Source organism: Diorhabda carinulata, chromosome 2, assembly GCF_026250575.1.
Source record: "Diorhabda carinulata isolate Delta chromosome 2, icDioCari1.1, whole genome shotgun sequence".
In the NCBI taxonomy this organism is placed as follows: Eukaryota; Metazoa; Arthropoda; class Insecta; order Coleoptera; family Chrysomelidae; genus Diorhabda; species Diorhabda carinulata.
The window spans coordinates 31,051,073-31,064,313 of NC_079461.1; the positions used below are offsets into that span (position 1 = coordinate 31,051,073).

At 29.5% G+C, this 13,241-nt stretch overlaps 2 protein-coding genes across 2 annotated transcripts; one reads left to right on the top strand and one right to left on the bottom strand.

Moving 5' to 3' along the window:
- Positions 1-1,896: 1,896 nt before the first annotated feature.
- LOC130890917 (NADH dehydrogenase [ubiquinone] 1 alpha subcomplex subunit 9, mitochondrial) lies at positions 1,897-6,789 on the top strand. Its single transcript, XM_057795344.1, has 6 exons — positions 1,897-2,184; positions 2,290-2,489; positions 2,551-2,847; positions 2,906-3,039; positions 4,951-5,112; positions 6,380-6,789. Exons 1-6 carry the CDS (start codon positions 2,148-2,150, stop codon positions 6,744-6,746), a joined length of 1,197 nt encoding a protein of 398 aa, XP_057651327.1. The 5' UTR covers positions 1,897-2,147; the 3' UTR covers positions 6,747-6,789.
- LOC130890916 (synembryn) lies at positions 6,787-13,069 on the bottom strand. Its single transcript, XM_057795343.1, has 8 exons — positions 12,577-13,069; positions 12,274-12,413; positions 11,993-12,223; positions 11,129-11,318; positions 9,477-9,815; positions 9,090-9,333; positions 8,814-9,034; positions 6,787-8,423 (listed from the first exon to the last, which is right to left on the bottom strand). The coding sequence occupies exons 1-8, from the start codon at positions 12,652-12,654 to the stop codon at positions 8,250-8,252; spliced, it is 1,617 nt and encodes a 538-aa protein (XP_057651326.1). The 5' UTR covers positions 12,655-13,069; the 3' UTR covers positions 6,787-8,249.
- Positions 13,070-13,241: the final 172 nt, after the last annotated feature.

A 13,241-nucleotide genomic window follows, 5' to 3' on the forward strand; every position in this document is an offset into this window, starting at 1 on the left:
CACATTAAAAAAGTTTCACCTCTAAACATGTGGCAGATCAAGGTTATTAGATTCCTGAATACTTTTTACCAAATTAATACAGAGATTTGAACAAAAATTCACAACTGAAAAAATATTATAACTTTCAAATAATTTCAAATAAATATTTGATACAAAAATAGTCCAACAAAAATTTGTTGTTGTTTTAATAAATCAGACTGGAAATTATATAAATAATATGATTCGTTTCATCATACAAATTTAGCTTTTAATGAGGTAATGTTTTCTCGCTTTTCTTGGCTACAGTTGTTTTTACGTTAACGTTAATTACAATTTCCCTCATATTCAATAATCATGTACTGATCAAGACTTTTCAAAAAAGCCTATAATTTCTTTTGTTTAAAGATTATTCGCATTGTCAGCACGCTTCTAGATATATCAAGAGAACTGAGACTGAAAGCTTGTATGTAAAATGTATGTAAATCGTGAATTCAGAATAACCGCGAAATAGGAACTAGATGGAAATGAATAACATAGAATACAGTAGATATTCTTTGTTGTAAATTTAAATGAACCGCGAAAACAGATCAGTTCTGCCACCTACCATCGAGGGCACTCACTTCCAAAATCCGCCATGTTGTTTCCATTGAATAACAACTAAGTTTGCAATTTATTCTAATGGTATGTTATGTAATCATCATCATCATCAATCCCGATATCTGCTTTATTTTCTTTTTCATTTTTTATTTGTATACGATGTCTAAATCCAAAAGATTTCGCAATGTGAAAGGTATTCGGTTTCAAGTGAAAAAAAAAATAACTATCACCACTTTATCAATATAATATATAGAGTGGTCAGAAGAAAAAAGAAGTGTTAATATTATCAACTTAAAAACATTACAATAATAGTTTTGATAGCTCTTAGAAGCTTTTTAAAAATATTTATTATTACAATTATAAACTATTTGAAGACAATTTGCAATCAAAGATATGCTGCTAGTACACAGCGAGTTTAAAACTGAATTTTTCTTTGGTTTCTTATGGAAAAATCGGCGATTTTGCTGAATTTCTAGAAAAGTTAGTTTAGATAAATCGACTGTGGGATATGTGTCGTCAGTTTCTTCTTATTGGAACCTATGTTGGGTAACGACATAATTCATTGATATATATAAAGACTTGTTTATTTATAATTTCTAGCTCCAATTCATTCTTAAAATGGATAACTATATCATAACGATTTGTATTTTTTAAAAGTCCTTTTTTGGTTTTACACCTTTCATACCGTCTAGGTCAAGTGACTCATGTTTTTCTTGTCGCCTACATTATTTAATTAAAATTCAAAGTTGGGTTTGGTATACACTGAAATAAAAACGGTACACTTTGGATTTTGAGAATTCGTACTATAAAAAATCTGCCAATATATTGTGAAGATTAGTGCCCTCTTTTGAGTGCAGCGTTTATTAAAATTCATTGACATTCACAAGATTCATGTCTCCATATATATAGGAACTATTTATTAAGATTTTCATATTCATCGAATTTTCCTTTATTAAAACTATTGAATTTTATTTCAATTTTTTATTACGAATAATAGAGTTTTAAAATCTTGTCCTTATCAAATATAATAACTACATATTAACAAATAAATACAAACTGTAGATTTGTTACGACATCTATTGAAAAAGCTTTGAGACTCACTGATCAATCGAATGAACCGTCGATAGAGGATGCTGTGCGAACTTTTTTATGGAATTTAGGCTTTTTCTTCAAAGTTATATTTACTTACTTTTTATTACGAATAATAAAGTTTCAATATCTTGTTCTTATCAAATATAATAACTATTAACAAATCAATTTAAACTGTAGATATATTACGCCATCTACTGAAAAAGCCTTGAGACTCAATGTTGAATCGAATGAACCGTCGTTAGAGAAAGCTGTACGAACTTTTTTACAGAATTTAGGCTTTTTCTTTGATGGTTATATTCAAAATTTTTACAAAAATTTATAAATAAAGTACCAACTGATTAAGAAGTTGTCAATTATTCATTCCTTAATTACCGTACCACCAAATTTCTCATATTTATTTTGATCCCTAACCCCAAATAGAATGGTAACTGTCACTGTCAAATTGTGATGGTAGGATTTTGATATTTAAAAGACAAACGATGGCTGTAGTAATTTCAACTGGTTCTAAATTAATAAGTAAGAGCAAAATATTACTGCAAAAAAACAACTTTCACGTTATAATTTTATTTAATTTTTGTTATAATTATTATTACATAACCTAACCTATATTTATTATTTTAGAAAAACAGCCTGGAGTATTTGCTGTAGCTTATATCCATAGAAATGACTACAGTACAGATGATCGCGTTTATAATTTATCGAGTTTAAAACGTGGTACAGGAGGTAGGTCCAGTTTTAATGGAATAGTAGCTACGGTTTTCGGAGCTACTGGATTTTTGGGAAGATATGTTTGCAATAAACTTGGCAAAACAGGTTCACAGGTCTGTCGAGCTAACATCAGTTAACCATCAGCTAAATTGATGATTCTCAAATAATTTCTAGATTATTATTCCATATAGAGGAGATAACTATGAACCTTTTCGCTTAAAAGTGGTTGGTGATTTAGGTCAAGTATATTTCCATCCTTACCATTTGAGAGATGAAGAGAGTATTCAAAAGTGCATAAAATATTCGAATGTGGTGATAAACTTGGTAGGAAGAGATTGGGAAACAAGAAATTTTAAATTTGATGATGTTCATGTTGAAGGTGCCAGAAGGTTAGCAAGATTAGCTAAAAAAGCTGGTGTTGAAAGATTTATTCATTTCTCTTCTTTGAATGCTGATGAAAATCCCAACCAGGTAAACTAAAACAATGTAAATTCGTCTATTTTTATTATTAGAATTTTATTATTTTCAGGTGGGACTTGTGAAGGGTGGTTCGAAATTTCTGAAAAGTAAAGCAAAGGGAGAACAAGCAGTTTTAGAAGAATTTCCTGAAGCAACCATATTCAGACCAGCTGATATGTATGGACAAGAGGACAGATTTGTTAGGTAAACAAATTTATTATTAATCTAATCAAAATAAACCAAAACAAGCTGTAACCTAACAAAAATTCACAAAGAGCTGAAAATTGGTAGAAATGTTAAATATACCATTAAAAATAAAATGTCAAAAATCTCCGTCGATGATATGTCTGCAAAAAAGTTTACTCAGGATCAAACATATGAAATTTTCTTTTCTAATCTATATCTCAAAAACGGTAAGTTTTGTGTTAAAAATAGGTCTGACAAAAGGTTGTGGATCCTACCATTTTCAAGAAAAATTGAAAAAAAACTTAATCTCATACATTTGACCATGGATAAATTTTTTTGTTTTTTTGTGCAAGTAGGAGGGACAGGGATTTTTGACATTTCATTTATAATGATATATTCAATATTTCCACCATTTCAGCTCTAAGTGAATTTTAACTAAGTTAAATTTCTATTTTGACTCCATTATTAATAAATGGGTTTATGTAACAGGTAACAACTATTATGTCATAGTTATCTTTAAAATGACCCATTGTAATGCGAGAATCATGCAGAGGAATTTTAATTCCTTATATCTGGACATTCAGACTTGGTCTTATAATTTGTTAAATATGTTAATATTTGCAAATTAACACAATAATTGTTTAATATAAATTATTTACACCAAAATCGGACACAAATAAATAATTTCTATTGATTACTAACAAAAAAATACAGAATAAAGAAATTAACCCAACTGTATCCTTCATTTTTATTAGATTTTTAGACAATTTTTATCATTTTAATAGTGGGTATTTCTTCCTATGCCATGACGAATAGCTCTATTTCTGTGAGGCATTGAGGAAATTACATTTATGACAAACTTAACAGGCATAGCATTCCATTCTTCACTAAGAGTAATTTGGAGCTGATTTGAGTCACTAGGAGGAGGATAATAATTTCTAACATGACTGTAAATTATTCCACAAATGCTCCATGGGATTCATATCAGGAGACCATACAGGCCAGTCCAGAACTGTGATTCTCATTTGCTTCACATGTTCAGTAACAATATGGATAAGCATTATCCTGCAGCAAAATTAATTGGTCAACAATAAATAGAGCAAAGGGGATCACAGCCTCTAAGAGCACCTTCGAGCAGCGGAGCCCTATTAGCAACAAAAATTAGGTCAGTCTGGGAGTAGAAATTAATTTCACTCCAAACCATAAATGATCTTTTATAAAGTAGTGATTCGTGAAGTGTACATCAAGCAAATCATATCCACATTCGGTCTCGATCGTCTGAGTGGTATAGAGTCATCCATGAATAAAACAGTTGCCCATTGCTTTACAGTCCAATGAGAATGTTGGTCGGCAAAAAATCGCCTTACTCTACGATACCTTTCCATGAGTTGGAGCCATGTCGCAGGTTGCCTTGATACAATTACATGCTCCCTCAGTCTAACAGACTCCCGGGAAGGCTGAAGTGCATTGTGAATGGTAGACTTGGCTACCTCAAATGTTTCTGCAATGTATCGTAAGCTTCAGGTTTCTCTTGCCGAGGCATCAGCTGGGACTATGTCTACATTCAAAATAACCATTATTCTGGACCTAAATGAAAAGGCTTCGTTAATAGATTAAAGATGCTTGAGAAAACCTACATACAGTTTAGAATAGTTCCGACAGGTAAATTAATTTCAAGACAAATAAATTAAATCGAGTCTTATCAAATTGTCTACTAATCCTGAAGGGATTAGTTCAATGGTCTTAAACCCTACTTTCTCTTTAATAACCATATTACCTACTAAAATAAAAACATTCCTAGCTTTTTATTACGAAAAGTATGAAGTATCTGATTTTTTTCCTGTTTATAATGATTAGTTCAATAATTTATCATTACATGAGTAGCAACATCAATTTATACTAGTTTTTAAATTGAAATATAAATTTAAGGTATTATGCTCATGCTTGGAGAAGGACAGGACAATATTTTCCATTGTGGAATAAAGGTGAATACACAGAGAAACAACCAGTTTTTGTTAGTGATGTTGCCCAAGGTATTATGAATGCTCTCAAAGATTCCGATTCAGTGGGAAAGATTTATCAAGCCGTTGGGTATGTATAATGAATTGTCTCAATAAAAATTTATATAGTATTTATTTTTAATGTCACATTAGCTCTTTCTATTCAATTGAGATTTTCTATTCTATAAAATTCAAGAATATGATATACAGTGTTGTGAAATGTTTTACGAAACAATGTAAAATATTTAACCAATTTAATTATAATCTACCAGTGTATATTTCTATAGAATGACATCATAAATTATAATAAACCGTTCCCCTAAATTCCCACTTCACTCTTTGACCTGTACGACTTCAAGTCTCCAGATGGAAACTTTCCCAGAAACTGGTATTCTGCCTCAATCAAAGTATATACATAACTGGGATGTGATGGGTGATGAGAAGTATTAATTTGTACTCCACCAACTTTTTAGTGAGAAGAAAATAAAAAAAAGAAAAATAAGAAGGTGAACAAGATAGAAGCACCCATTAAAAAATTAATGCTAAAGGAAATAATAATAACTATCCCCAAATGTTATCTTGCAAGTTGATATAAATTATGGTATTGACTTAGTTTATGCTTCTAAATGTTCTTGATTTTAGGTCTTTTCTGATTCAAAATTAGTTGCTTTTATAATTTTTTAAAGACAGATAAAAATTTAACGTTTCGACTTCTTTTAGTCAAATATTTTGATAAAGACTAAACATACAAACTCTAGAGATAAGATAAAAAAACTTATTTAGATATGGACGGATGGTTTGATGGAGCTCTCAGTTATCATCTAGTGTATAGTGATTTGAGTAGTGGCATTTAGACACAGGACAATGTCGTATGAAGTTTAGAACCCAAATTTTCATTTTTAAGTGAATGAGCACTGCAGAATCCTTACTCACATATTTCCACTACTGGTAAAATTGAATGGAAATTAAGTAGAGCAGTTGAATTTATCTGGACTTGTATTAAAATTTGCATTACTTAGTTTAATATTGTATATTGATATCATATATCAATATATACTATATTTATGACAAAAGCTGTTTCGAGATATAATAATAATCTATTTTTCATATGATTCTATATAAACTTTTGAAACTTAAGTTTAATTAGTATCTTTTTAGATTTACTTCAAATATGTTATTGGATTCCAATTTTTATTTATCCTTGCCTAATTTTCAGGTACTAACTATATTACTTGAAATAGAATCCAAGTATATGAATTATTTCTGTTCAATACTTCTGATAAATACCTTTTGGTTAAGATTATAAACTGCTTGACGTTTGTTGTATGTTTCAAACTTACATTTTGCATTTTTTACAGCCCTAAACGTTATTTACTATCAGAACTAGTAGATTACTTCTATCGTATTATGCGTAAAGATGATGAGTGGGGTTATAAACGTTACGATATGCGTTGGGATCCATTTTTCCAATTAAGAGTAACCTTAACGGAAAAATTGTCTTTGAATTGGCCAATAGGACATTTGCATTGGGAAAAAATCGAGAGAGAACATTTGTCAGATGATGTAAAAAGTGAAATCCCTACTTTGGAAGATTTGGGTGTGAATTTAACTGCTGTAGAGAATCAAATGCCATGGGAATTCAAACCATGGACTTACGGTATATATAGAGGACAGGATCCTGATGAACCATTTGCACCAGCTGCTCCACCAAAAGTTGTTATATAGACATTTATAGGTTGTCATTAAATAAATAATGTATCTATACTAATTTTTATTTTTTATTTCTGGCAAAATATTCGATATAATAATGTATCATAAGTCTGTTATGATTATATTTTCTACATTATTCTACGAAAGCTGACTAGTTCCTATGAAAGCTAAATTTTATTGAAATTTTGACATTTAGTATCATAGATATGTATGGAATTGAAAATATTTTTTTCCAGCTTGAATTTAATATTCATCATTCATTTTCAGTTTTGTAATCTGATTTTTCTATTGTTACTAATTAAAATAAACTCAAGGTGAAAAAAGTACATACACTGAAAAAAGAGTAAGGATTGTATACTGAAAAATTAGAGTAAGTACATGAAAAATGCATTGTTCTTATATAACTAAAACTGATCAGCGTAAGCAATCAGAGTGAGTGAATAAACTGGATCAAAAAAGCTGTCATCCAACAAACATATTCCAATTGCAATTTTATACAAATGATACTTTTTTTCATCAAAATATTTACTGAAACATAGCGATGTTAATTTAAAAACTTTAACCAGTGTAAAACCAGATATAATACTATAAATTCGACCAATTCACTGGTTTTTTACTCTAAAGTACTCAATTTTTCTAACTTGTCTATACTTTTATGAAGATGTTCTTCATCTGGTGATGGATAGATCAGCCTACTACGCCATTTTCCTACTACTTAGAAAAAGTAGTCGAAGCTTTGATACCTCTTAATAGAAAAAAAAATATTTAGATCTCAATAACATCAAGCTATACCTCCTCACTTACTGTTATACAAGGCACTGTGGCCTCAAGAAATGCTTGTCTTACAGAAACTGGCAAATGTCGATTATATGGAGAGAAGAAGAATTTTCAGTTCATCTCCATCGATATGGCAAGTATACATAGTATAATTGTTAATATGGTGGTAGTAAACAGTGTCTTCTAAATTTAATATTCATTGGAAACAACAATTTCAAACTTTCTCCATTTATTCAAGCAATAAATGAAATACAATTATTTAATAGATTTTATGTGATTGTTCAGAAACAAAAAAAAAACATGTAATAATTCCCACTACATCATATTCTATTTGTATTTTTAAATAAGACTACTCCTTTCACTAACTCTATTTATCAGGGAAACACTCAACTAGTGGCTTATACTTAATTTTATAAATAAAATACATTTATAAATAAATGTAGTAATCAGTGAATAGAAATAATAAATGAGAGAAAACAGTATAAATAATTAGAATTTAGTCACAGGTAGAAAAAAATTAATAAAGGAAAAACGTTAAAATATATATTATATTATACTTATTAATCGCTATCTATTTATCGGGGAAACACTCAACTAGTGGCTTATACTTCAGTTTAAATGTAGTAATCAGTGAATAAAAATAATCAATGAGATAAAACAGTATAAATAATTAGAATTTCATCACAGGTAGAAAAAAATTAATAAAGGAAAAACGTTAAAATATATATTATATTATACTTATTAATCGCTATCTTCTGCAAATGTAATTTGTTTGTTCTTGAGTTGATCTTGCAATTCAAGAACATGTGTTACTTGTTTTGGTTTTCCATCTTCTCCTACGACACAAGGCTTTATAACACCACATTTCATAAGACTATCTATTAATTCTACCAATTTCATTGCTTCATATTCTCTCTGTAAGCAAATAATAATAAATAATACGTACTAGGGTAGTAGAAAATGTAGTAAACAATTGTAGTTACATCTTCATACTGTAACAAATATGAGTCCGAGTCTTAAAATTGTATTCACCATCAGAATAAGGTCTACTTAAAAGGGGTGGATACATGTTATAAGTGAAGTTCACTGTGTTTATACTGGTATAACAAATTTTGGAATGTTTAGTGTATTCAAATACTGAAATTTGAGTATATTTTAAGTGTTCTAAGGTTAGGAATAGGTTTTTTTGCTCATTTCTGATTCTACTAAGGTACCCAAGACAAAATTCTAATAGTTTGGATTCTCCAACCAGGTGTTTTACCATGGCACTCATTTTTTTATAGACCTCATTTATTTCATACTTACTTGTTCCTCCGACATAGTATCTAGAACACTGGGATGTGGTTCTTCATAACAGCCAATCACAGGATTTATCCCATGTTTATGATCAGCATATTCCTCAGTTTCACTATCTTCACTATCAGAATAATCTCCTTGTCCTTTATCTTCTCCGCCAGCTAGCAAACCTTTTTTGGCAAAAAGTCCTGCTGCATTACCATAACCAGTGTATTTGATCATACGGGCAACTAGAAACAAGTTCAATAGTTTGCATATCCATTGTATGATATAAAATACACGTACCGCTTTTTTTGCACAAAACAAAAAGTAGCTCTGCTACTAGATCCCGTAATTCCGTAGTAGGAGTCGTTAATAATCTACATAAATGATTTCTGAGAGTACTGCCCTGCTCGGGGCGTGAATGTACGTCTTTTAATGGGGGTAAAATTTGATTTTTCAAAAATTTTCTTACAGCTCTATGACTAGTAGCACCTTTCAATAAGACTGTTACAACTGGCGAGAAAATTTCATGCTGATTTGAGATAGACTAAAATATAACATGGTATTTCAGTAATAAATTAATGGAGCTAGTGAAAATTGACAACAAATAAAAGCTCTGCCAATTCAAAACAAAACCATTAAAACCTGCAATACATAACAAAATTCAATTTTTTTAATTGAAATACTTACTGTTTCACAATTGAATTTAGCTTTCAAAAACATCAGTATTTCATAAATAGCAGTCATGTTCATTCCCTCGAATTCTAAACTTTTTAGCCCCGGATACCCTTCTGATGCTGGAAATAGTTCTGTATATGTTTCCTCTGGCATATTAGTAAGAAGATTAACTACATTATTACGTAAAGTCCAAGTTTTTTCCGAATTCACAGAAGAAATTAAAAGATAGCTTCTAAGTACTTTAACCAATCTTATATAAATGGTTAAATTTTTTACATGCGATTCTTCAATGCGAATAGTTAAGTTGAAGAGGGCTTTTAAAATTTCTGATACCAAATCAGCTTGAGCATCCTAAAATATAATTGATGATATACTTATGGGTTTTAAGAAACAACAAAATAAACTTTATAATAAGAGAATTTCAAATAGTATTGATTGGGAATGTTGAATCAGCTTAATTGATATACCTAGAAACTTTTATTTCAGTGTGTGAAATCACTTTATTGTAATTATGATTTTGAGAATAGATCCAAATTAATTAGCCATTGAGAATTGAATTATTATAAATTAAAAAAAATCAAACAAATCAAACCCTTAATTTGCTAAATCTCACACAAGCTGTCTTGTTGGAAAAACATTTGTTTTTAATTTTCATAGAAGAAATTATATAAAAATACTAATTTGGATGCCTTTTCTATTTCTATTTGGTTCCTTAATTTTGATTGCACAAGACCAAACGTGCTACTGAAGTGCAACTTAGCTGAAGATGTGATTGCTCTTAAAAAGTGTTTCATCGTATGTAGATGCTTCCCATTTCAGGTATATCTTCCTGTGCTCTTCGCCAGTCAATGCCAGAAGTTCTGATGTTATTTTTTGACACCATTTTTCGAAATGGCTTCAACTGGGCATTGAATTGTGAGGTTAAAAGCTACAGTCCACTTTGTTGATACATTTCCTCAATCGTTTTCAGGACGAGATTTCTCTCGTGCTCTGTTAAACTATATGCCTTTTTAAATGGGTCCCATATGTAAGCGATGAAATGATATGGTGTTACAGCTTGCCTAAATCAATGTCGTGTGTGATCCTTCAATCTTTGAATTAGTCCCAAGATTTATTTACTGCATCCAGTTTTATGTTTCAGGCTTAATTCAAATTTAGAACTATTTCCAGTAAAATGTTAGTTTCTTTTTATTTTCCACGATTATAATATCCGCTTATTTCAAATAATACCTTTATGACAAATTTAGCGCACATAATGTAGCACGCTTTCATGTTGATGGGAATATAAAACACCAAAAATGAAAATATTCAACATGGAGAGTTGAGAAAATAAGTTAATATTACACTATTTAAAATTTTTTAACTAAATGTAAGAAATGAAAGTAGTTTAAACAAATTATAATAATCATAAACTCAAAAATAATAAATCAAGTGCTGATGAAGAAAAAATAATCATTTTGAACAAAGCATCGCATTTTCATTATATACATTTTAAAAACACTAAATAAATCATAATTTTTTTAATTTTTATATAAAAATGATTGATTTATGATTTAAAAAAAAAACAGAAATTGTGCAACCCTGTCTAGGAGTATTGTTATTTAAAAAAATTATTCAATGGGTAAATCTTATCAGCTAAATATAAAATATTAATTAAATCTTACTGTTAACAAAATTGTAGGTAAATCCTCATTTTCGACATGATTCTTTGCAGCATTATGTAGTACATCTTCTAATATGACAAGCAAGGGTTCTATCATATTTAAATATTTTCTAGCTTCATGAGAAAGAGCTGTTATCAAGAAAAGTAGCTTTGCATCCATAAATTTTACTTCATCTGGTATGTTTTTGTTTCTATAAAAATGAATACAGTATTTTCAGCTCAAAAATTCAGAATAGGATTATGACAAGTAATTGCATATAGTTGGTTAGGAAAAAAATAAAATAGTGTTTAGTCCTACAGTAAGCTATAGCTATAAAGTATTCAACAAATTTGAACAAAAAAAAAATAGCCATGTGGCTGAGAAGAGCCCTAATGAAAACAATATAAGTAGAATAAAGAAGAAAAAAGACTTAGAAGAAGATACTACTAAATCTAAAGATATTACATTATTTGGTTTGGCATAAAAAAAGAATTATTAGGAAACTATAACCAAAGTCCTGTTGTGGCACTGTCGATTCAATGGACATCTGAAAACTCTAATGATTCTGAGTAGCAGTCTCTATCTACATTTCTTCCTAGTGTGAGAGTCTACAGAACTCTAGAACAATACACATGGGAGACTATGAAATAGAAGATAAAAATGTTTGGCAGCTAGAGCCATCCCACATCCCGAACTGTCTGAAAGGGAAGGGATTAATAGATAATAATGGGACACAATAGATTTGGGTCATATGTGACACCCTGAATAACACACATACCTAAGTAGCTTAATTTAATAACTAAGAAGTAATTTGAGAAAATATAATGATGTTACAGAAGAGAGCTCAATTTTCAAAACAGCATTAAATCAAAAGATGTATCTTACTTAAACTGTTTAATCCTATTTGTCAAACCTTCTAAAATACCATTTTCAACCGTTTTAGAGGCTAATTGTCGGGAATTGAACAGTATATTTGACAAACTTTTCATAACTTCAATGCAGATTAATGTTTTATCTTTGCTGAATTCAAATTTTTCATTGTTTAAGCCAGAATGTTTTTTTATTAAGTCCATCCATTTATAATTTATCAATTCATATAGTTGGTTAGTTTCTCGGCTAAAATTTAATAATTATAATGTGATACATCTATAAAAATATTTACTTACCTCAGTATCCTCACTGCAATAAAACAATTCTTAATTACATTTGGATCTTCGGAGCAATTAGCAATGTTATATATAGCATCCCAAACATTTCTCCTTTTAGTCTCATCCGTCAATTCAGGAAATGAAAATGTAGTTAAAGCCTAAAATTACAAGTTACTCAACTACGAGAAGTAATAATTTTTAAACATCTATATCACTCAATGCTAAGATTTGACTTTAAAACTTCTACTAGGACTGCTGTTAAAATTTGTCAATATTTTAAATAATTATCTAAAAATTGTAATCCATAAAATGTAACCTTACATTGTTCACGAATGTTTCCAATACATTACTCCAATTATCTTTATTTGCTAACAAAATATCGTCAATATTAACATTCATTATTTTCGTTGTAGAATTTAGAATTCTCCGGAATATATAGAGAATTTCATATATTTATTAATTCATTTATTTATTTATTTATTTTCATTTGAAAGATAAATAAACTTATGATAATATTGTACCAACAGTTTAAAAACAGAATAAAATGAAGTTATATACGTTTAGTCCATTTTCCGAAACAAACCTATACTTGAGCCTTCAAATCTCTAAAGAACAATACATTAACAAATCCGGGAGTACTAGAAGTAGTTATTGTAGTTTAAATTTTATATCAGTATTTGAAATAAAAAATAAAGTTTTCAATCATGTAGGTATGAATTGGAATTATTGACTTAAGTTATATTTCTAATGCAATTCGCGGGCGAAGTAAGAAGTGTCATGTTCTTAAACGTAAAATTGGCACATGACTAATGAACTTTGCCGACGACTTTAGGAACAGTTCTTGCACATGCGCCTTTTCACCAGTTAATTGTCTAATTTGGTTCTAGTACGCAATATCTGTGCACCATGTCACTACAGTTTCATCCTTAGAGTAGAGATATCATATTTCTATAACAATTTTATAGAAATATGATAACAGATGTAAT

Excerpts from the sequence above, each read along its gene's own strand:
- LOC130890917 (XM_057795344.1), top strand. The coding sequence starts at position 2,148 with ATGGCTGTAGTAATTTCAACTGGTTCTAAATTAATAA. Across the intron at positions 2,185-2,289 it reads AACTGGTTCTAAATTAATAA|AAAAACAGCCTGGAGTATTT; the intron begins GTAAGAGCAAAA and ends TTATTATTTTAG. Across the intron at positions 2,848-2,905 it reads CTGATGAAAATCCCAACCAG|GTGGGACTTGTGAAGGGTGG; the intron begins GTAAACTAAAAC and ends TATTATTTTCAG.
- LOC130890916 (XM_057795343.1), bottom strand. The coding sequence starts at position 12,654 with ATGAATGTTAATATTGACGATATTTTGTTAGCAAATAAAGATAATTGG. Across the intron at positions 12,224-12,273 it reads ATTGCAGTGAGGATACTGAG|CCGAGAAACTAACCAACTAT; the intron begins GTAAGTAAATAT and ends ATTAAATTTTAG. Across the intron at positions 9,334-9,476 it reads CTAAATTCAATTGTGAAACA|TCTATCTCAAATCAGCATGA; the intron begins GTAAGTATTTCA and ends GTTATATTTTAG.